The 21,975-nt window shown below is 41.5% G+C and overlaps 1 protein-coding gene across 1 annotated transcript in view; it reads right to left on the reverse strand.

Moving 5' to 3' along the window:
• Ryr2 (ryanodine receptor 2) overlaps positions 1-21,975 on the reverse strand; it is a 466,338-nt gene that overhangs the window by 281,894 nt on the left and 162,469 nt on the right. The window contains exons 14-16 of the mRNA XM_052156653.1: positions 18,373-18,494; positions 15,315-15,498; positions 12,064-12,199 (exon numbers count right to left, since the gene is read on the reverse strand). Of these exons, the coding sequence (XP_052012613.1) occupies positions 12,064-12,199; positions 15,315-15,498; positions 18,373-18,494 (442 nt within the window). The remainder of the gene's footprint in view (positions 1-12,063; positions 12,200-15,314; positions 15,499-18,372; positions 18,495-21,975) is intronic.

A 21,975-nucleotide genomic window follows, 5' to 3' on the forward strand; every position in this document is an offset into this window, starting at 1 on the left:
TCTAAGCTTTGACTGAGACTTTCCCAAAAGAATGACTGGCTCAGAGAATTACCAATGAATTGACAGTTCACTGTCAGGCTAGGAAACTCTATAACTCTTCTGCTCTATTCAGCCAGCACTGAGGGTATAATGCATCCTGCACGCTGCACTGGGAAGGTGCTGGGAAGCAGGCCAGCATCAGAAGACATCTCACTAGCCCCTCACATTCACAATCTGCAAATGCACAGCTAACAGGCTCTCCATAGCATGGGCAGTGGCTGCCAATAGACAGATTCTAAAAGGTTTAGGAATGTTTAGGTTACTCTGAAGACACTTTGAGATCCACTAAAAGCTGGAGTTGAGGAATTAAGAGACTCTTGGAGAAATTCTGACTTGTCAGTGAGGATGGGAACCTTGGCAGCTACAGCTGTGTGATTCCTGCCTCAGAGATGCTGGAGTGAAATAAGTACCATGGAAGCAAAGATGTGGCATTTCGAGAACGTCAGGTTCTCTCTGAATCATGAGGAAGAGTGGCCCAGAGGGGCCACCCTGTGTCTACTCAGTGGGGACACTGAGGCAGCAAGACGACTTTAAGGAAGAGTGGCTGGGCTTGTGTCACTGAGCCCACAGCCAAGGAAGGGACAGCAAAGAGCCACCCAGATGAACGTAGTTGCTGCCTCGTCACAGGAACTGTATGACAGACGGCTCTGCTGGGAAGTCCCAATATGCCAGCAGGAGAAAGTGCTTCTCAGCTACTGCCAGGCCCCCAAGGATGACAGCCTTGACCTCCTGCACTAAGTAATAGAACACAACCATATAACCAAGTACTGATAGTCTAATCTCCCTCACCATCCACGACAGATCAGGAGCAGCCTTCTGAAGAAGAGGCTGCATAGAAAGATGGCATCTAGGTTATATTTGGGCTTACAAACACAGGGCCAAGCCCACATATAGTCAATGGCTTCTAGGACCTATGGGCATGCACCAGGCGCTGTGCCTTCTTGCTCAGCTGTCTAGTCTTCTAGAAGTGTTAAGAGTCAGTGGCCTCGTGCCAGGGTGATGGCTCAGCAGGTAAAGGTGCTCACTGCCATGCCAGACACCTAAGTTTGATCTGAAACCAACTTCTAAAAGTTGTCCTATGACTTCTACTTGTAAGCTATAACAAGCATGCAATACATTCGTGTACATATACATAAACAGATAATAAATAAGTAAAGCTTAAAAGAGTAGAGCCCTACATGGGCTCAACCATATTTAAAAAGGCAAAATCTAAACGTTGCAAAGAAAACAAAGTCCTATGAAACGGTCCGTGACAATCATTCCTACTTCATGGATATGAGACTATGACAAGAGAAAAGAAGGGAAAGCAGCATACCTTGATTTAAAGTGCAATGCCTTTCTAGGACAGCAGGGCACGAGACAGGAAACACCCGGTTTTCATTGCTTACAGCCTTACCCAGTGTCTTGGCACCCAGGAAAATCCACTTCTCAGCAACACAAGAAACGGTTTAGAGACACTCAAGTTTCTAGCTGCTGCACCCTCCTGAGACAGTCACTATCTATCACTGTGATGTAATGTCAGAGATAATGGTTTGAAAGGTGGTGAGATTAATTTTGTGTCATCCAGTAGTCTGACTGCACTATTTTTATGCCTGTGGCAAAGATAAATGCATGATAGCAAAGGGGCATGGCCCAGGAAAGCTGCTCCTCATGGAAACCAGGAAGCAGAGAGAAAGAAGGAGGAGCTGAAAATAATGTATATCCCTCACACCAGGACATAGTCCACTGGGCCACTTTCTACGAGGGCCTCACCTCATAGCTTCTCTACAATTAATGATGCCCTTGTGGTAGTTAATCAACTTAGCTGGATCTGAAATAAACTACAAGGTGAGCTACCAGGAACTCCTGTGGATTCTCTTGATCAGGCTACCTGACATAATGAGAGTCACCCGAAACATGGGTAACATTCACCAGTGGCAGCCCAGATAATTGGGGATTTCCTTTCCTGCTATCAGAACCAAAAATCTTCTGACTTACAACATACACTGAAGACCAGCATCTCACTAGGGATTCTTCAGCCCCAGCCTGGGACTCCCAATGTACCCAGACTTGTGAACTGAGCAGCTATTGAGTTTTTGGAATCTCTAGTTTAAGGTAGCCATTGTTGGGTATTTCAAACTCGATTGTGTGAGCCAATCTAATACTTGCCTTGCAAGATACTCTCATTCTATTGGGTCTCTTCTCTAAATGTTCTGTTTATAAAATATCACAAATTATGATTCTGTTTTAAATCCACTAAGTAGGTCAGACAAATCCCAAAAGTCCCATCTACGATGCTGCACTGGGAACTAAGCCTTTACCTTCCCAACTCTTCAAGGATTCAGAAACTGGTCACTTCTGCTAAATAAGGAAGAGTGGCAGCCTGCTCTGTTTGTTTTATGCTTCGAGTCTTTAGCAAATGAGTATTCATAGCTTGCCCAAGGGCCATTTCTCAGACATCTTTAGAAGCCATGCTGGCTTGTCTGCATCCCACAGATTAATTATGTGGATGTCAGAAAAGATGTATGAAAGAGGGCCACAGCGGTGCTCCTCTAACTCTAAATACAAGATGTCTGTGCCTTCCTGATATCTTCCCAATGGCAGTTCATAAATCCACCTTCATCAATCTCTACCTAAGACCTGGCCTCAAAAAGTTTATGTCAAGCACCAAATTGTTACAGATTATCATTCTGTCTTCCCTGTTTGCTCTCTGATGACATGGACTCCAAAGAAGAGCAGCAACAGCAGGAATAAGGCTAGGAGAGGAGCCACTGTCCAGCTATACTTGGGGTTTTATTCTGTGTTTGTTTTATTCTCTTTTATTCTCTCTCTCTCTCTCTCTCTCTCTCTCTCTCTCTCTCTCTGTGTGTGTGTGTGTGTGTGTGTGTGTGTGTACTCTGGGAATAGGAACCAGGTCCTCACACGGGCCACACAAGAATGCTACCCATAAGGTATGCCCCTGAATCCTGTCTACCATTTTGGGAGAAGCAGGGAGGGACAGTCATGAATTGAAGTTGATATTTAAAGTAAATCTTTTGAGGCCTAAAATGGGGCTACATAGGACTGTGAAAAAATATAGAACTCTAGACTGTGGCAGAAAAGAAACTCTTCAAAACTGAAATATAAATTCACATGGGATAAGTCTGGAGTCATTGAAAAGTCATGGAAATTGGCTTTTAAGTTTCTGAAAGTCAAAATGTAATCTATGTTTTCACTTCTGAAATGTTTTCCTGGACATGAGAGCAGTGGTCACTAGAATAACAGTAAAAATGAAGATACACTAAAGGAATGCTGTAAACTTAAAGCTTCTCATAATTCTAAGCACCTAAACCTTAAAAATCTCTAAACCATTTAAACTACCTTGTGTACAAGAAGAATCATTTTCACTTATATATAAATGTTCTAGGGTTTTAAAAACTAAAACTGAAACCAATATATTTTTTTTCCTTTTCCCACCACATATTTAATTTAAGTTGCATGTGTTACACTTTTGTCAGTCATAAAAGGTGTGCATAATGACAGATTATGAATAAATGTCCCAGAAGTAGAAACAGGAGCCAAAATTCAAAAGCCAAGAGATAGCCGTGTAGAACTTTTACATACATTCTTACAGAATGTCCACTGGACACAAGAAATTCCTTCTACATATCTTTAATTTTATGCTGTTTGAATCTTTTTAAAAATAAGATTTTATTTGTGTGTGTGTAGTTGCAAGGGATTTTCAGTCACCCAGTGTGGGTTCTGGAAAAGGAACTTGGGTCTTCTGCAAGAGTAGTATACTCTTCTACCCACAGAAGTGTCTCTCCAAACTTTATAGTTGGAATCATAATCCATACATAAGTAAGGCCCTCTAGTTCCTTCCCAGGTAATTTCATACCACAGTTTCCCAAACAGATAGAAACAATTTGGTCTGCCTCACACAGTTTTCCAAATGATAGATTTATCTCAATCTTCAGTGACCCGCAGAACTACAATACATAAGTATACCACAAGCTCTGAAGCCAATCCCCTGTTGATATAAAGATTGCTTTCAATTTTATGCTATTTACAAGTAATTCTACAGTGGATGCTATTCTCACATTTATACAAATACACCTATAGAACATGTTTCTTAAAGCAGAGTCCTTGAGAGCAAAGGATCATACAGATCTAAAATTTTATATGTAGTCTGAGCAGGGCTGGCCCGGCTGTAAAAGTTTTATCATTTGTACTCCAACCCCAGAACACATTATCCAGCCTTTTCCCTAATGATAAATATAATCAAAATTATTTTCTGTGTCAACCTAGTCAACACATAGGATCCCTACTTATTATTTTAACTTCCATTTATTGCCATGATAAAAATCTTTTATTATTTCATTACTTTTATGTTAGCTGTCACTCCATCTGTTGTCTATTTTCCAACTAGCTATTATTTATTTTTCTTTTGAATATATAAAACACCATATTTTAATGGAAGTATTAGGATTTGACTTTCATGGACACTTCGAAATATTTCGCCCAGTTTCATGACTTTTTATTTTGCATTGATGTCATCTATCATCCAAATCCTTTATTTTATGACAATGGTTCTTAACCTTCCTAATACTGTGACCTTTTAATGCAGTTCCTCATGTTGTGGTGTCCACCAACCATAAAATTATTTTCATTGCTACTTCATAACTGTGATTTTGCTACTTTTATGAATAATGATGTAAATCTTTTTTTTTATTGAGCTAGAAATTTACCGAAGGGGTTAGAATTCACGGGTTGAGAACCTTAGTTGTATGTGATCCTACTCATTGGTCTTTGGTTAGTCACATATTACCATTATTTAATGATGATGTAATGAGATGATGAAGGCAATGCAGTCAACATCTCCTCACATCCCCTCTGGCTTTTTGATTTCCACTGTCTTCCCCCACACCACGCTAAGCTCCTTAAGAACTTAGACAGGCATTGTACTTTGGCCTCCCCTGTCCCTTAATACCTACATCAGAACATCTCTTGTAGCAGATATTTAATGAATAGTTAACCAGTTCATAAAGTCTGTGCAATGATCTGAATATTGAGGCCAAACACTCACATGTTACCATCTTAATCCTTAGGGATAACATAAAGAAGCTGGAGTCATGGGGTTGGAATGAGGCCATGAGAATGGAGAACATATCAGAGGGATTAATGTCCTTATGGATGCTGGAGAGATGCTCTCCCCTTCTGTAGAATAAAGTCAGAACACCTCTTGATTAAAATGTCTCTCAACATCCCTCTGTAGACACAGAGTACAGATGCCTTGAACTTGGACTTCTGCCTCCTCTTAAACCATGGGAACTCATTGGTTGTCCGTAAGTCATCTATCTACCTTACACATTTTGTCACAGCAATGCACATTGCAGGAGAGCTGCTGTTGGCAGGGAGATATACCAGACTCTGAGCCCATGTTCCCCCAACACAGATGTCTCTGTTGTACAAGGATGCCTCGTCCAGAGACGAGGCAAGACACTGAGGTGCTGAGGGTGCAGAGAAAGGGAAAAGGGAACCTTTCCTGAGGTGAGGAATTCAAATTGATATATAGTCAGAACAGTCTAGAAGAAATGGGTGTGAGGGTGGCTGAACAAAAGACTCAAGCACAGCGGCAGAAAGGCAAATAAATGTCAAGAAGCATGAACACACTGCTGAAAACACACGTTTACACTTTATCTTTTGCTGCTTTGAAAGTCCAGTTTATTTTTTAGTTTTATTTATTTGTGTGCATGGTGGAGGACATTCACATGAGTATAGTACCTAGAGAGTCCAGCAAGAAGGCATATCAGATACCTGGAGCTAGGATTACAGGAAACTGAGCTGCCTAATCTAGGCACAGGGAACCCAACTATGGTCTTCCATAAGAGAAGTACCTGGGCATGACCAATGAGCCATGTATTCATCCTAAAAATGAAACTTACAAGTAACATATATCCATGAGCCAGAAACTATTCAATGATTCTCTGTTCTTAGTACCTTTCAGCTATTATACTGGCAGGATGTAAATTTTAGGGAATTCTATCTATGTCAATATTAAATAATAGCGCCATCAAATCCTTTCTGAATCAAATGACTTCTTTAAAAACCACTCTTGCTAAGCTGTCACAGGAACTTAACCTTGACTGGGTAAAACTCCTACATCTGGCTCCTTTCAGGCTACGAGCTCTCCCCAAGCAACATCTTCTCATCTCACCCTTTAAACTTATATATCGATGTCCAGTCTTAGCTCCTGGTCTTTCACCTAAGTGCTCTCCCCTCCCAGACCACCGACTCAACCCATTACTTTGCCACCTCCGTTATCTCCTATGGAACTGTGTTGACTACCATCTACTGTGGCCACAGACTGTCTCTTGTCCACTGCCTGTCAACATCAGAGACCAAGTCTTCCTATCCCCTCCAGATCTTTGGCCCTCACCCCTCTCTCCCAAATGGCAGGGCCTTTTTAAAGGTGATTCTCATGACTCTTACAACTGCTAAACTTGAAGGATTCTTTCATTGGGTCCACCTGTGTCTCCTTAGACTTTTCATCCCTCCACCTAAAAATAACTCTTCTTCATACACATTGACCCTAACAGGACCTGCTCCTTTAAGCTCTGGAGGACATCGAGACCAATCACTTTGTCTCCAATCCCAGAAAATGAGACTCCACTCCCACATCTGAGCTCATGAGCTAACTGGATTAGTCATGGGCTTCTTGCCCTCCCCCTGTTGTTCTTCATTTCCATCCAGGGCAGTCCTTACATCTGGAGATTCGAGGTTCAAGAAACCCCCACAAATAACAAATAGTCTTTCCAAATAGGGTCAGAAAACTGATCCATAGCCAAATGCCAGGAACTGATCCAAATTGCTATCATCCCTGTATCCGTTATCCCACCTAAATATTATGATCTCTATACTTACTTTCTCTTTTACCAGACAAAAGATTATTGTAGAAAATGGTCAGACAAATATGGGGGGCTGCCCCTATTGGTCTTGTCAGATAAATATGCTAGGATCACTGATCAATCATTTCTTCTATCAATACCACAAGACACTTTTCTTCTATATACAAGATTCATGGGATTCCAGATAGGAGAAAGGAGTTGTTGGTAGGCTCTATGGTAAAAATCAGCCCAATTCTCCAGTAAGTACCATCCATATTCAGAGAAAATATATCTCAATTGACCAACCCCTATATATCAGAAAAGTAGGGGAGATAATCAAACACTCCTTCGAGGTCCTTACCTCTTTGACAGCACCTCTCATTAATGGCAGTAACTTGTCATTTCATCTGTTGCTTCAAACCTTGACCTTGGCATACCAGCTACTTAATATCAGTAGGCCTGGTCACTTTTAATGATTGTTGATTAGGTGTACAACCCTGGAATTGACTCAAAATTGTCACAGCCTCTCCGGTGATATAGCCAAGTAACCTTACCTCACCTTTTGTCAGCTCTTCTGACTCCGATGTTGCCATGACTTCATACCTTACCTCTGCCAGGAGCCATTCTCACATAGATCTAAAAACCTACTCCTTTCAGCTATCCTACATGCTCAAGCCTGGTTTAGAAGGAAAAATAATAGCTCCCAGGTTAGCCAAATAGCATTGGTCAAAACAAACAGAGCTCACCTGCGATTAGGTTACCTAGCAACTTCTTTCCACTCCACCTCCTCTTGACCATTTTATCTAGTCAAGATCCTGCAGCTGCAGCCAGCTTTCCCATGAGATACTGAGAGACCATTCTGAGAGACTACTCCCTAGAGACAATGTTTGCCTCCTCCTACCCCTCTGAGAGACTGCTCCCTGGAGACAATGTTTGCCCCCTCATACCCCCTCCCTACATCCTGCTTGCTCTCCTTTATATTGCAGTGTGAGAAAATAAAAATCTACAGCTTGATCAGAATTCCTGTCATGCTGTCCGTTCTTTGTGTCTCTTGTCCCCCATTCTCTCCGAGGTACTCCAGGGAACCCCGTTGACTGCCCTGTGGGTCGGGACATACCTCTGTCCCTCTCTTTGGCACGGCAAACTGTTTTAGGACCACTGGGACATGTTCTATAGGAACATTAAGCTCCCTAGACTGCAATAGAACCATAAGCCTTGATATATCATCTCTATCTCAATGCCCTACAATCCAGCACAAGTCAATTCTTTGTGGCACCCAGATATATCATCACCTACCCATCAGCTGGTCAGGAGTTTACATGTTTGTACTCCTTTTCCCTGAACTGGGAATAATCCAGGGAAATGAGTCCCTGCCAATACCAGTTGTAGACACGATAGCTGCTTGACATAAGAGGGTAGTTCAGGTTGTACCACTCTTGGTCGCTACAGGAATAGCCATATGTGTTGGTACTGGTGTGGCAATCTCTAAGGAATGACTAAAACTGTGCTTACTATCCAGAAACAGATCTTTGGCAGCCGTGGTGCTTCAGAACTGATGGGGCCTAGATGTCCTGACAGCTAAAGAAGGTGGTCTTTGACTGTTCCTCCAAGAATAATGCTGTTTCTACATCAACCAATCCAGGATAGTGAGAAACAAACTCCAGGAGCTCAGTCAGACATAAAGAATTTCAGAGATTGTGAGACCTCCAGTTCTGGGATTTTTGAAGGCCCTATATGGAAGCAGATACTCCCTTTTGTGACGCCTTTTCTAGTCATCTTCCTGGTGTTATTGTTTGCTCCCTGCCTAATTAATCTTGTTTCTACATTCCTCCAATGACAAATACAAAAAATTTCTAACCAAACTATTAATCAGTTCCTGTTACAGGATTACCAGCCACTGCCCACAGAAGAGCCACTGTCCAAAGAAATACCTGATATAAATGTTTACCAAGTAGATCCCAATGGTGAAAGCCAGCAACACACCAAAATTGACGACGCCCTTAGACAGCAGGAAGCAGTTTAAGAGACAAGGCACCCTCATCCCCTCCCCTTTCACCATGGGCTTACCCCTCCTCTTTTTATAAGTGACAGCATGACCTATAGGCCTGTTGCCAAGGCAATAGCCACCATGTACCCAGAGTACATTGGGTTTACCTTTACCCGTGACCACGTACGTCACCGCGCGCGAGTGCGTGTGTGTGTGTGTGTGTGTGTGTGTGTGTGTGTGTCGCCTCCCCCCTCTCTCCTTCTTTCTTTCTGCTGCCACCTTTGTCCCCCCATACCCAATAAACCCCACGTGCAACTGCTTGGCCTGGTGTGATCTCTTAGCAGCAGCTACTGCTGCTACTGCGGCCCACGTCATTCGTTCTGCGGCCAGCCAGTCCTAACAGACACCACTTAAAACAACAGGTGGCAGCAGTTATCTGCCTGGCCTGGAAACTGGTGGAATCATGGGATAACACTAGAAACAGGAGCCTTTACCTCCTCTGTTTTCCCAGACAGGACACTGAGCTTCATCTGCGTCTAAAGTCACATCGAAGGCAAAGGCCGGGATCTGGGAAGAGGGAGAGCTATTTTCTCAGGAGCTGCAGTCTACAGAAGAGACCAGGCTTTCTCAGTGAAAGGGCCCAATGGAAAAGGAGTAAGAGAGCCATTGCTTTTTAATAAAGTGAATTAATGGCTGTATCTACCCTGCTACCAAAAATCAATGGGAATCTCTACAACATGTTTATTAAATAAGTTAAGCTAACGTTGATTGACTGTGACTCTGCACAATGCACAGTGTGAGGCAGAAAATAAAACACCTATGAAAACAGGAGAGCTTCCCTTGTAACCTCCACCCTCTAGCTGAGAGCCATGAAGAAAGGCAGGGCCTCAACCTAGGCTTCAAGCATTGACAGTGCTGGTAAAATCTGACCCTACCCACCCCTTTGCCAGAGGGTCTGTGGTTTGGGACTTGGAGATAGCAGGTGCAGGTTCAGAGGGCTGGAGGAAGCAGTGCGTTCTTTTTCTCATGACAAGATTTCCTTTATCTCCCCAACAATATGCTGAAGATAAACCACAAAATATGTAAGATGAAGAACTGAAAAAAGCTGGCTCAGGTCCTAAAAGGATTGTGGGAAACTGACCACACAGAAGACAGAAAGAAGAGGGGGAAGGGGGAAAGAGAGAAGGGAGATGGGGGAGTGATTCTCTGAGTACAATGAAGACAGTGTTAAATTCTATGTTAGACTGACATTTATATGAGGGTTAAGGCATGGATATATCACCCTGCCCTTATCACCTCTGCCATCTCTCTTTCCTGGAACAGTTGCCATTTTAAAATCACATCTCTCACCCTGTTCCAACCAAAGAAGCCACAAAACTCATTACAACCTGGAGCTAGCTTGTACAAGTCTCAGCATTTAGTAGAGTATATTAAAGCTATTTCAATCAATTCTAAAATAATCAAATTAAAATCCCCCAAATTCTTTGTCATTATAGAGAGTACACCTTGAGAGTTTTGTAGGATAGGCTAAAGTGGGAACTTGGCTGTAAGGAACTTGAAAGATGAGTTCCCCCAAATCACTATCACACACAAGATTAGTTACTCAAGGGAAGGTGATCATGTGACCTGCTGAAGGGACAGGTGAGACAGAAAGAGAAATATAGCATCATACTGTCTGGATGTATGTGCAACTTGTGACACACCTTATGACACACCTCTGGACCGATATCTTGTTTGTCTAAGTCAATTCATGTTACACCATGCAAACATATTACCTTATGCATTAAAAAGGTACCAAAATAGTTTAAAAGCACACCAAATTGAAGGATTTTCCCTCTGTATCTACCATTTTTTTAAGAAATTGATGGTACTGCAATTAATTCGATATTTGCAAGGAAATATACTCTTTAGATTTTTGGTGTCACAATATCTTTGTCCTGGCGATAGCCTCAATATCTTTGGTCTTGTTCAGAGGAGGAATGTGAAAGCCAGCCCCATGAAAGCACGAAATTGCAAGTGCTTAATTTTAATGGCATGTCAATGTGCTCACCCAAAGAAAACATTAAAAATTCGAACAGGGACAATTATAAATAGATTGTCTTATGACTCTATAAATTTTAATGAAGTTTAATTATATTTTAAAGGATTTCCAAATATTTTGACTACCCATTCTTCTTCACATTAAAAGTTCTTTATTCAGAAATTCTTTCCTCTTCCATCATAATTCAGTCATTAAGATCGATGTGTTAATAGATATTAGGTATCTACTCTACACCACACATTAAACCAAATGGCAGACACAAAAACCCAGAAAGCTGATAGTTCTGCCTTTGAAACCAACCCCAGTTATCACTCAATAGGAATTGTGGATATCATATAGGTAAGATGCTGTCATGAAACCAGCTTGCATTAGGGTAAAACCAGACTGACCCAAGTTCTTGGCAAGAGACACAAAGAGACAACTAAAATAGTTCAGGTGAAAACTAAGGAGGGCTGTTGTAAAGCTCGGTTCTTAGAACATGAGACTCCCAGTCTTGGGGTCACTGGTTCAAGCTCCACACTGGACACCAATCTCTAGGATGTCTCCCGGCAAAAGCTTTCTTTCTTCTTCTTCTTCCCAGGGTTTCTTCCTTCTCTCAGAAGTCCCACCTTCTACTTCCTGACCAGCTAATTGGCCACCAGATTTCTACTAAAGCCAATCAATGACTCCCTTAGGTAGATGAGGAAGGAGAGAGACACAATTTCACACAAGGTACCTCAACAGAAGACCTTTGCACAGCACCAATGGGAATGTGCTATAAACCACCCCAAGTGCTGGTCAAAATAAAATAGATGTAGACGTTGGCAAATCAGATCTTATAAACACTACAGAAGGACACTATGAGAACCCCTGGCAAGCCAGAGCTGAAAGAAAATGGACTCTATAATATTAACCTGAGAACCAAGAAGGAAATTAGTGACATTGGTTATTATAGGAGCCCTGCAAAAGCCACCTCCCCTAACCAAGACACAGATATTTCTGTGGTAGGTGACCTTCCTCACTCAGAGAAGGTATTATACAAAAAGCATCGTTGGCTTTAGGTTAACTTCATTGAAAATTAAAAGTTCTGACTAAAAAGCATGCCGTAAAATTGCTGCAACTCTTATAAGATCTTTTCAAATTTGCCATAGAAACTCAGCCAAGGGCCTTACCCAGCAACTCATACAGAGAATTCAGAATGGACTTCCATGACTCCCCTGCTTCTCGTCCTGCGACATCTGCAAAGTGGGCTGCACTGCTGTAGACATGCAGGCGGTCAATGCACTCCAGAACCAGACTGATCATTCCCTGGGAGGGGGGTAAAAAGAAATTACCATCTGAACTAAGTCTGAGTCCGGCATGGGAGCTCTGGCCTGCACAATCCCAGCCCTCAGGAGGCATAGGTATGGGGGATAACCACAAGCTCAACGATGGTCTGGGGTAGAGAGTAAGACTCTGTCTCAAAGGAAAGAAATTAATTATGCTCAGGCCAAAAGGGGAAGAAAGGGGGTGGCTTGATTTGTTTTTGAGAGAAGTATAGCTTAACATCATCAGTTCATTTTAAAGAAAACTAAGATCATTTAATCAAAGGATAAGAAGAAACACATTTGCCCAAGAAATTAATTATTCTTAGGGTGACTTGGGATTTCAGTCTTGGTTTCCAATCTCAAACAGAAGTGAATGAAAGTCGTGTAGGTACTTTTTTCACACTGACAAGGTTTCACTGTGGTTGGCATGAACAGGTCGTGAGTGGTGTTTTACTACTAGTGATTCATCCTTGTTTTTAATAAGAATTATTATAGCTATTAAATTAAAGACATATTAAGATAAAGAAAACCACCGAAAAGAAATGTTAAAGCAAGTAAAAAGTTGACTGGTGAGGTTCTGCAGGAGGCAGCCCAAATCTGAAATGGTGTCTTCATTGTTACTGCTGGGTTGAGGCTCTCAAACGGAGGCAGGGTAGCGAAAGCCAAATCTATAAAATATATCGAGTAGTCCAATTCACTCACTGGACTTTTAGCAGCAGCCACAGGCCTTAGAACACTTCTGTGTCCATTCTGGATAGTCTTATGTAACAAAATGACAAAGAAAAAATTCCATATTTAGACTGAAAGTATTCAAAGTTATAATTTAAGTTGCCATAGCCTAATATTTAGGGTGAATTTCCCCAGCTATAACTGCTGCACAGCAATCAGTCCAATGCTCTAGCATACATGAAGAAAAGAACTCCTTACAACTAACTCCTCTTGTTCTTACCATTGACTTGTGTTGACATCCCCATGATTTTTGTGACTTTATGATCACAGATCATTTTTATTTTACAAAGAGAAATAGCTGCAAAGTTTCATATCAGTTTAAAAAATACCAGAAAAAAATAGCTTTAAAAGTACAACATAGATTATGGGATTATTGAAATTCAACAACATACTCTACATGTTTTCCTTATATGCTTATAAAGTTACTTTCTTGCAATAAAGAATGAAAGAGAGAGAATCAGAGGAAGGAAGGAAGGAGGGAAGGAACGAAGGAAGAAAGGGAGGAAGAGAGGGAGGGAGGGAGGAAGGAAGAAAGGAAGAGGGAGAGAAGAAAGATTTGTTTTTAATCATATGCATATGCACCTCTGTGGGCATGTGATGTGCATGTGAATGTAATTCTTTCAGAGGCCACAGGGGGCACCTTATCCCTTAGAGCTAGAGTTACAGGTGTAAACCTCCTGACATGGATGCTGGGAACACCAAACTCAGCTTCTAGGTGAGAACAGAACATGCTTCTAACCTCTGAGCCATATCTCTAGCCCAAGTTAATTCTTTCTTTAAAAATAATAACAAAAAAAAACCAATCCTGTGTTGGGAACACTTATGGAAATCCTGCTGAGCCACGAGCTGGCTCTATCAGCCCCACCCAACACCCCTCACTTAAGGGTTTGAAGCTCTCATGACAATACTGACACTGCCTCAGGATATTAGGCTGCCAAACTGGTGTGGTACATGAGTTTTTCAAAGCAGTAGGCCATTTGGTAAAATAAACCATACACACAACACACAAGAAACTGGAGACAGCTCTGTGAAATATCGCTTACTTGTGCAGCACACAGAAGCACCTGGGTTTATCTCCAGCACCCCAAAATGTAATAATACACAAAAGGAAAGGGTGGGGTACTCTGTTCCTGCAGCAGCCTAAAGCTCACCTTCCTCTTTAATGGTCATTTCCCTCATTGCTTCTATTCCAAGCCCAGAGCCCTCTTGCCCTAAGATGTGTGAGTGTGTGCATGTGTCTGTGTGTGCATGTGTATGTATATATGTGTATGCATGTGTGTCTGTGTGTGTATGTCTGTGTATGTGTCTCTGCATGTATATGTGTGTGTATGTGACTCTGTGTGTATATATGTGTGTCTCTGTGTGTATATGTTTGCATCTGTGTGTGTGTCTGTGCTTCTGTGTGCATGTGTGTGTATATGTGTGTATGTATGTGTCTGTGTGTATATGTTTGTGCATGTGTCTCTCTGCGTGTATATGTGTGTCTGTGTCTCTCTGTGTGTATATGTGTGTTTCTGTGTTTATATGTGTGTGTCTATGTGTATATGTGTGTCCGTCTGTATATGTGTGTGTCTGTGTGTATGTGTGTGTGTGTATGTGGTCTGTGTGAGTGTATATATGTGGTCTGTGTGTGTCATGTGTGTCTGTATATGTCTATATGTGTCATGTGTGTTTGTCTGTGTGTGTATATGTGTAAGTCTCTGTGTATATATGTGTATGCATCTATGTCTGTGTGTCTGTGTGTGTGTCTGTATGTGTATATGCATAAGTCTGTGTGTGTCTGTGTGTGTGTGTCATGTGTGTCTGTGTATGTCTGTGTGTGTCTGTGTGTGTGTATATGTGTAAGTCTCTGTGTGTCTGTGTGTGCATATGTGTAAATCTGTGTGTGTCTGTGTGTGTGTGTTCTGTATTTATGGAGCCAGTTCTATATTCACAAAGCCAATATAAAACAGTTGGATCAAACTGCATTCCTTTGCTCAGCTTACTGGGGCTGTGTTTTTAAACCTATAGCTTCAAAGGTATCTAAGAGACACCTTCAAATAATATGCTGTAAACTCAAAACCATTAAAGTCAAGTCTACGACAACCATGAAACAGACACCATTAAGTGACACAGCACTACCTCTGCTTGAGTCCCCCAGCAACGCTCTGACTACAGTGATAAACTTGGCCCAGCAAGGGCTGAAGGTAAAGTCCCTCACCAGGGGAATGACACACAAGTAAATATAATGACCATGTTTCTCCCAAGCCTGTCCCTCTGCTCAGTAATACCACCCACCGTTACTCTCAACTGGGATGTGTAAAGATGTGGGATGGACAGATAATTTTCTCTAGTTACAAAGTCATTTTCCCAAGGGAGCGACAGAAAAGGAATGGGTGTGATCTCACCTCTTCCTGGAAGAGATTCTGTCTGTTCTTCAGGGCTCGCAGTCTGTTCTGCTTGTCCTCATGTTCCAAGTGCTCCTCTGGGGGATGGAAGTAGCCGATGAGGTCCTGCAAACTCAGGCTCACAGACTCGATGGGCAAGTCAATGGTGGGCAGCTTGACTTTCTTGCTGAGAGCATCCAGGCCCCTGAATCAGAGCAGGCACTTCTCTAGGTTAGTGAGCCACACTTTTGGTTCAGTATATTTCCATGGGCAGGTGATTTGACTTTGACACCTTCTTTAAAGAAGGCACAATCAAAGGGATGTGTAAGGAGTCCTTTCTACCAGCCTTAATGGCTATATTCACAATAGGAATGTGCAACACATCATCTAAGTATCACAGTGTATCCCAGAGATACCTCTATGCATCCTATTTGGGCCAATGGAGAAATGGTTCAATTACAAAGCTGACTGATAGCAGCACTTCATGGTGCTAAGCACCTTAAGATGCTTGCTTCTTTGAGGCTGGCTTTTGGTAAGAGATTGTTATAAGTTTTACAATCATGAACACTTGCTGCTATTCTAATAGTTTTTTTGTAAATGCATTTATGAGAGCTGGAGAGATGGCTGGGCAGTTAAAAACGTGTCCTAGGTCCTGTGACAGCATTTGTATCAGGCAGCTCTCCTCCACCTGACCTCCAGTGCCTCGGGGCCAGCGCTCTCCCCTGGCCTCTGTGCATGCGCTCTCCATCCACAAACCCCAGCACACGTACCTAACTGCTTTAAATTAAAACTAAGTCTTTGCAGAAGTTGCACTCATGAACTCATTGGTGAGATTGTTTACGTAGGAGATTCTGTCATGGATAGAGGAGGGTCTCAAAGAGGCGTGGCCCCTCCCTGAGGAGCTTCGTCAGTTAGCCGGTGCTGGTGGAGAGAAGCATTTTATGCATTGCTGCTGTAGCAATGGTAAGTTTTCCATACTCCCATAAATAAACCTGCACTCTCGCTCAGTGGGTCACAGAAAGAATAAATAAACAACAAAGAATAAAAAAAAAGAATAAAAAGAATAAAATACACACACACACACACACCCAACATAGGATTGTTAGAAATATTCAAATTAATATTTTAAAATTTTTAATGAAATTTAGCTTAGCTTTGTATTTCACAACATTCAAATTTTTATTATAAAAGTAAGGCCATTCATATAAAGATTGGCTGTGATATTGGAATAGTTGAATTCAGCTTTTCAATCAGAAGGAATAATAAAACTACAATTATTCTTAGGTATTTCTCTGAAATTTCCTGGCACATATGCCACCTTACAAGTAATAAATGGAGCCCTGGGTGGTTGAAGTCCTGAGTGTGTATAAATTACCGATATGAGCACAGTCATGTCCAGGACTCCAAGTCTTCAGCCCCATGGGAATGGCCAAGTCTCCCCCAGGGAAGGCAGAGTTCTCCTCAGGGGAAGTCTGAGCGTGGGCCAGTATGGAGCATTGACCATGGTATGCAGAGACTAAAACTGCAGCTTTCTCCTCCTGGATGTTTACAGCCTGAAAGTGCTGGCCTGCGGAGACCGCCTATAAAGACTAGCTAACCTTCCTCCAGGCCACATCTAATAAATCAGCTAGGTTCCAGTTTTCAGTAGCAGATCTCACCTTTACTCTGTGTGTGTGTGTGTGTGTGTGTGTGTGTGTGTGTATGTGTGTGTGTGTGTGTCTGTCTGTCTGTCTGTCCGTCCGTCCGTCTGTGTGCCTAGCCTTTCTGATGCCCCAGCAAGGGTTTCAGAACCCAAGCTTTACGGGTTGTGATACCAACTAAATCACACTGGTCCTTAGTTTTACACTCTCCACATGGTTTTCAGATTAATACAAGCAATTGGTATTGTGTAGAATAGCACAAAATATGCCAAACAGAAATCCAAATAATAAATGCAATGTGAAGCTGGTTCCTATCTCGTCTCTAAGACTTATTCAGACTGATGAAATACAAGTTTTAAATGAGGAAGACAATGGAATAAGTATTACATTATACATAAGGGTGAAATCTGTGTGCATTTTTAGATACCCTTGTACACATTCACATATATACACGTACAATGGGACAATCAATAAAACAGAAAATAATGAAATTAACTTTAACATAATCTTGGGTTGGGAAGGTCCTTTGAATGTTGGAAGCAGTAACTATGAAAAATAATTTAGAATTATTTTTCCCAAACTAATAAATTTGGAAAGATACTAGTACACAGGAATTAATGTTTCTAATGTGAAGGGTTAGTATTTTTCATTAATTAATTAATTTATTTACTTTGCATACCAATATCCACACCCTCTCCTTCCTGTTCCTCCCCCTCATAACTCCTCCTGATGCCCCTTCCTTTCTTCTGTGGGTCCTCCCTCTTCTTAGAGGTAAAGGGTTGTTAATAATCTAGTAAGAATGCTAATAAATAATAGTATAATTAAAAAATAATTATAAGACATATCTATTCACATAATATGCAATTTTAAGATGTTAAATAATATGCACATGCTTTTAAAGTTTTTATTACATTTAGTCATATGCATATATGCATATAAATTTATATATTTATAGAAAAATTTCTTCTATTAGGTCTGCAAACTTAAAGAAACAGAGAGGCCTTCTTCCATCCAGGCTATGCTGTATATTAACAAGCTTTTGCCAGAAACAGCATGGCCATAGGTTTATTAGTTTCATGGATAACCAACTGTTTCAATTACTAAGTAGAAAAAAAATGCTCATTTCAAGAATCACAGTATTTGGGGGGAGCTGGAGAGATGGTTCAGGGGTTAAGAATCACATTATTTTTAATGTTGCTCAGAATTCAAGTATTTAGGTGTCATTATCCTCACTATAACAGAATAAAAAATTATAAAATCATCATGACCCATAGCTGTCTATCACAAATTCACATTCTCCAAGCTGCAGGTTGAATTACATTCCGTGAGCCTAGCGGAGCACATATTTATAAGGCTAGTGTATTTTAGAATGATCTGTTTATAAATCCAGGGAGAAAGACAACAATAAAGTATCACGCAACTATCATTATACACATTACCTTATGAACCTATTAAAGAGAAACACTGTGCTCCGGATGACGCGGGCAGTGCGGGACTCCTCGTGCTGCGATCTGGATAAGTTCAAGCCATCGTCCATGTGGCCCTCATGGTGCATAATAGCCTGCATGGGCATGGTATAACAGTGTCATTTTCCCAGCAAGGCAGACACACTGAAGAAGACACACTCTTGCCCTTTGTGAAGACACACCCCTGTAACCTCAGCCATCCAGCGTGTAGAGAGCGTGGAGACAGGAGCATTGCAGAAATGGCTCAAGCCTAACCTAGGCAACTTAGTGAGAGTCTGTTTCAGACTGGAGTAATAGTGAGAGGCAGGGAGAGAGCTCAGTGGCGGAGCAGTTGCCTAGCATTGGAAAGACCTGGGTTTGGTCCCAGATCAAAATTCCTCCTTGACAAACAAAACAAAACTCACAAAGTTGAGCCAGGAGGAAGGGACCTGGAAGGAATTAGAATCAGAGGAGTGAAGAGTAAATCAAGAAAACATTAATCAACTTTAAAGATTGAGCGATAATAATAAATAAAAGCAAAGCCAGGCCAAGGACACCATGGTGTCCAAAGTAGACAACAGGCACAGCAGCCATGCAATACACAAGGAGACCATGGTGTCCAAAGTAGACAACAGGCACAGCAGTCATGCAATACACAAGGACACCATGGTGTCCAAAGTAGACAACAGGCACAGCAGCCATGCAATACACAAGGACACCATGGTGTCCAAAGTAGACAACGGGCACAGCAGCCATGCAATACACAAGGACACCATGGTGTCCAAAGTAGACAACAGGCACAGCAGCCATGCAATACACAAGGACACCATGGTGTCCAAAGTAGACAACAGGCACAGCAGCCATGCAGTACACAAGGAAACCATGGTGTCCAAAGTAGACAACAGGCACCACAGCCATGCAATACACAAGGACACCATGGTGTCCAAAGTAGACAACAGGCACAGCAGCCATGCAATACACAAGGACACCATGGTGTCCAAAGTAGACAACAGGCACAGCAGCCATGCAATACACAAGGAAACCATGGTGTCCAAAGTAGACAACAGGCCCAGCAGCCATGCAATACGCAAGGAAACCATGGTGTCCAAAGTAGACAACAGGCACCACAGCCATGCAATACACAAGGACACCATGGTGTCCAAAGTAGACAACAGGCACCACAGCCATGCAATACACAAGGACACTATGGTGTCCAAAGTAGACAACAAGCACAGCAGCCATGCAATACACAAGGAAACCATGGTGTCCAAAGTAGACAACAGGCACAGCAGCCATGCAATACACGGATTCCATTATTGTCTTAAAGATGGGGCAGTAAATGCAGTGAGTGAATGAAGCAATAGGAAATCATTGCCCCACATCTGCATCCAATGATTTATCCACAGCCCGACAAACTAGAAACCAACAGAGAAGCCAGCACTACACACTGCATTCATTGCTAGGTAATATAACCAGTGACTGAACACTGAGGACAAACCACTGACTCTGAGGTATCTAAACTATGAATATACACATACCACATAAGCCCACACACAAATACACACACACACACACACACACACACACATATAAACACAAATATATACATATGCACTCACATACACTCACATATGTACACACACATATACACCCCACATAACCACACACATAAATACATCCACTCACACACATACACACTGCATAAGCACACACATAAATACACGCTCACACATATACACACATAAACACATACACATATACTCACACATGCACACACGTACACACCCCACTTAAACACACACATAAATACATCCACTCACACACATACACACTGCATAAGCACACACATAAATACATACACTCACACAAACACACACACATGCACTCACACATGCACACACACATATACACTTCACTTAAACATACATAAATGCATCCACTCACTCACATACACACTGCATAAGCACACACATAAATACATACATTCAAACATATACACACATAAACATATACACACATACAATGATATGCACAAACACACACACACATCCTTCATTAATTTTTATATTTTGAATATTCCACGAAAGCACAGCACTAAGAGGTAAATGTGCATATCATCCTCAGCGTACAGATCAATAGATTTTTCCAGAGTGATCACATACATGTGCACCAACATGTACATCACAAAAGCGAATACTAGAATGGTTTCAAATCTCCCCAGGGCTTCCTTCCTGTTCTGTCTGTCACTGCCTTCGCCACCCTCCAGACTTTCACCAGCTCCAGTCAGCCGGCTACAGGAGGGCTGTGAGGGACGCTGTGAGGGCCGATGCTGCATCCCTTCAGCTTCTTTCATTCAGCACCCTCAGTGAGGTAACTCAGTACCGTGAACAAATTGTATAAGCCAAAAATTTATAACTGGAACTAAAATTATTAAATATCTTGAGTTAAGAGGAACCCCTGAAGCAAAGCTCAATGAGACACAGGTCTACAGTCAAAGCAAGATGTTTCTCCTGTTTGCCTTTAAAAGAGGATAATAAAAAACCCGACATAATGTATAAAGCCTCTAAGAAGCACACCTCCCAGAGTAGAAAAGTGGAGTTGATGAGGCTACAAGATGAACTTAATGAAATAGAAGCAAGACACCAGAAAAGGGTGAGAAAATCCAAAACTCGATTTTCTGAGAAGAGAGATAAACACAGACCTTTCACAAACTTGACTGAAATAAATTAGAAAGAAAAACACAGAATATAGGAACTAAATTATGGTAATACAGTACTGTGTGAATCTCAATGGCAAAATAAACAGGCAAAGGCCCTGTTAACCCAGAGGAGTAATCAATAGAAGTAGGCATGGTGACACATCCCTACAGTCCCAGCAGTTGAGGCAGGAGAATTGCTGGAACCCAGAAGTTCAAAGGTATCCTGGGAAACAAAACAAGACTCTATCTCAAAAACAATAGTAAGACCCAATATTCTAAAGGAGTTCCATTCAACTAAGCATAAATTATTAACTAATTAATTAAAATATTAGCTAAGTAATTTGATTAATAATTAATTAATTAGTTTTTAGAAAACACCAGAAGGATAATTTAAGGCTCACTAGTTAGAAGGCCTTACGACTAGATGGTTGCTTACATGAATGCTGATACAGTTTCAAAGAGCAGACATCCCAGAGCACGGGTTGGCAAGCCGCGTCCTATGTGTCCTATCACCAGTCTCTGTAAGTCTCTGGTCTGGGAAAGGTCATTCCTCTTTCACATGGTTAAAGAGAAACCAGTGAAGAGTGATGCTTCAGCACATGTGGAAATTAATAAGCACGCAAAGTACATGAATGAAAACTTAAGTACTCATAAAGAGAATTTAATTTTCCTCATGAATATATGTAATAATCATGAATAAAATGGGTTAATTAAATCTAGTAGGATTTTACTGGAATAATGGGCTATGGTCAAGGAGGGTTTAATTCGACAGATGTAAGGATTCTTTAGTAATGAGATGTCTGGTACCTTAATTATAAGAGCAAATTAAAGAAAGCCAAAACATGTTTTGTTTTGTTTTATCTACTTTAACTGATAAAACTCAGAAATCACTGCTAGGT

This window comes from Apodemus sylvaticus, chromosome 14 (genome assembly GCF_947179515.1).
Source record: "Apodemus sylvaticus chromosome 14, mApoSyl1.1, whole genome shotgun sequence".
NCBI lineage: Eukaryota > Metazoa > Chordata > Mammalia > Rodentia > Muridae > Apodemus > Apodemus sylvaticus.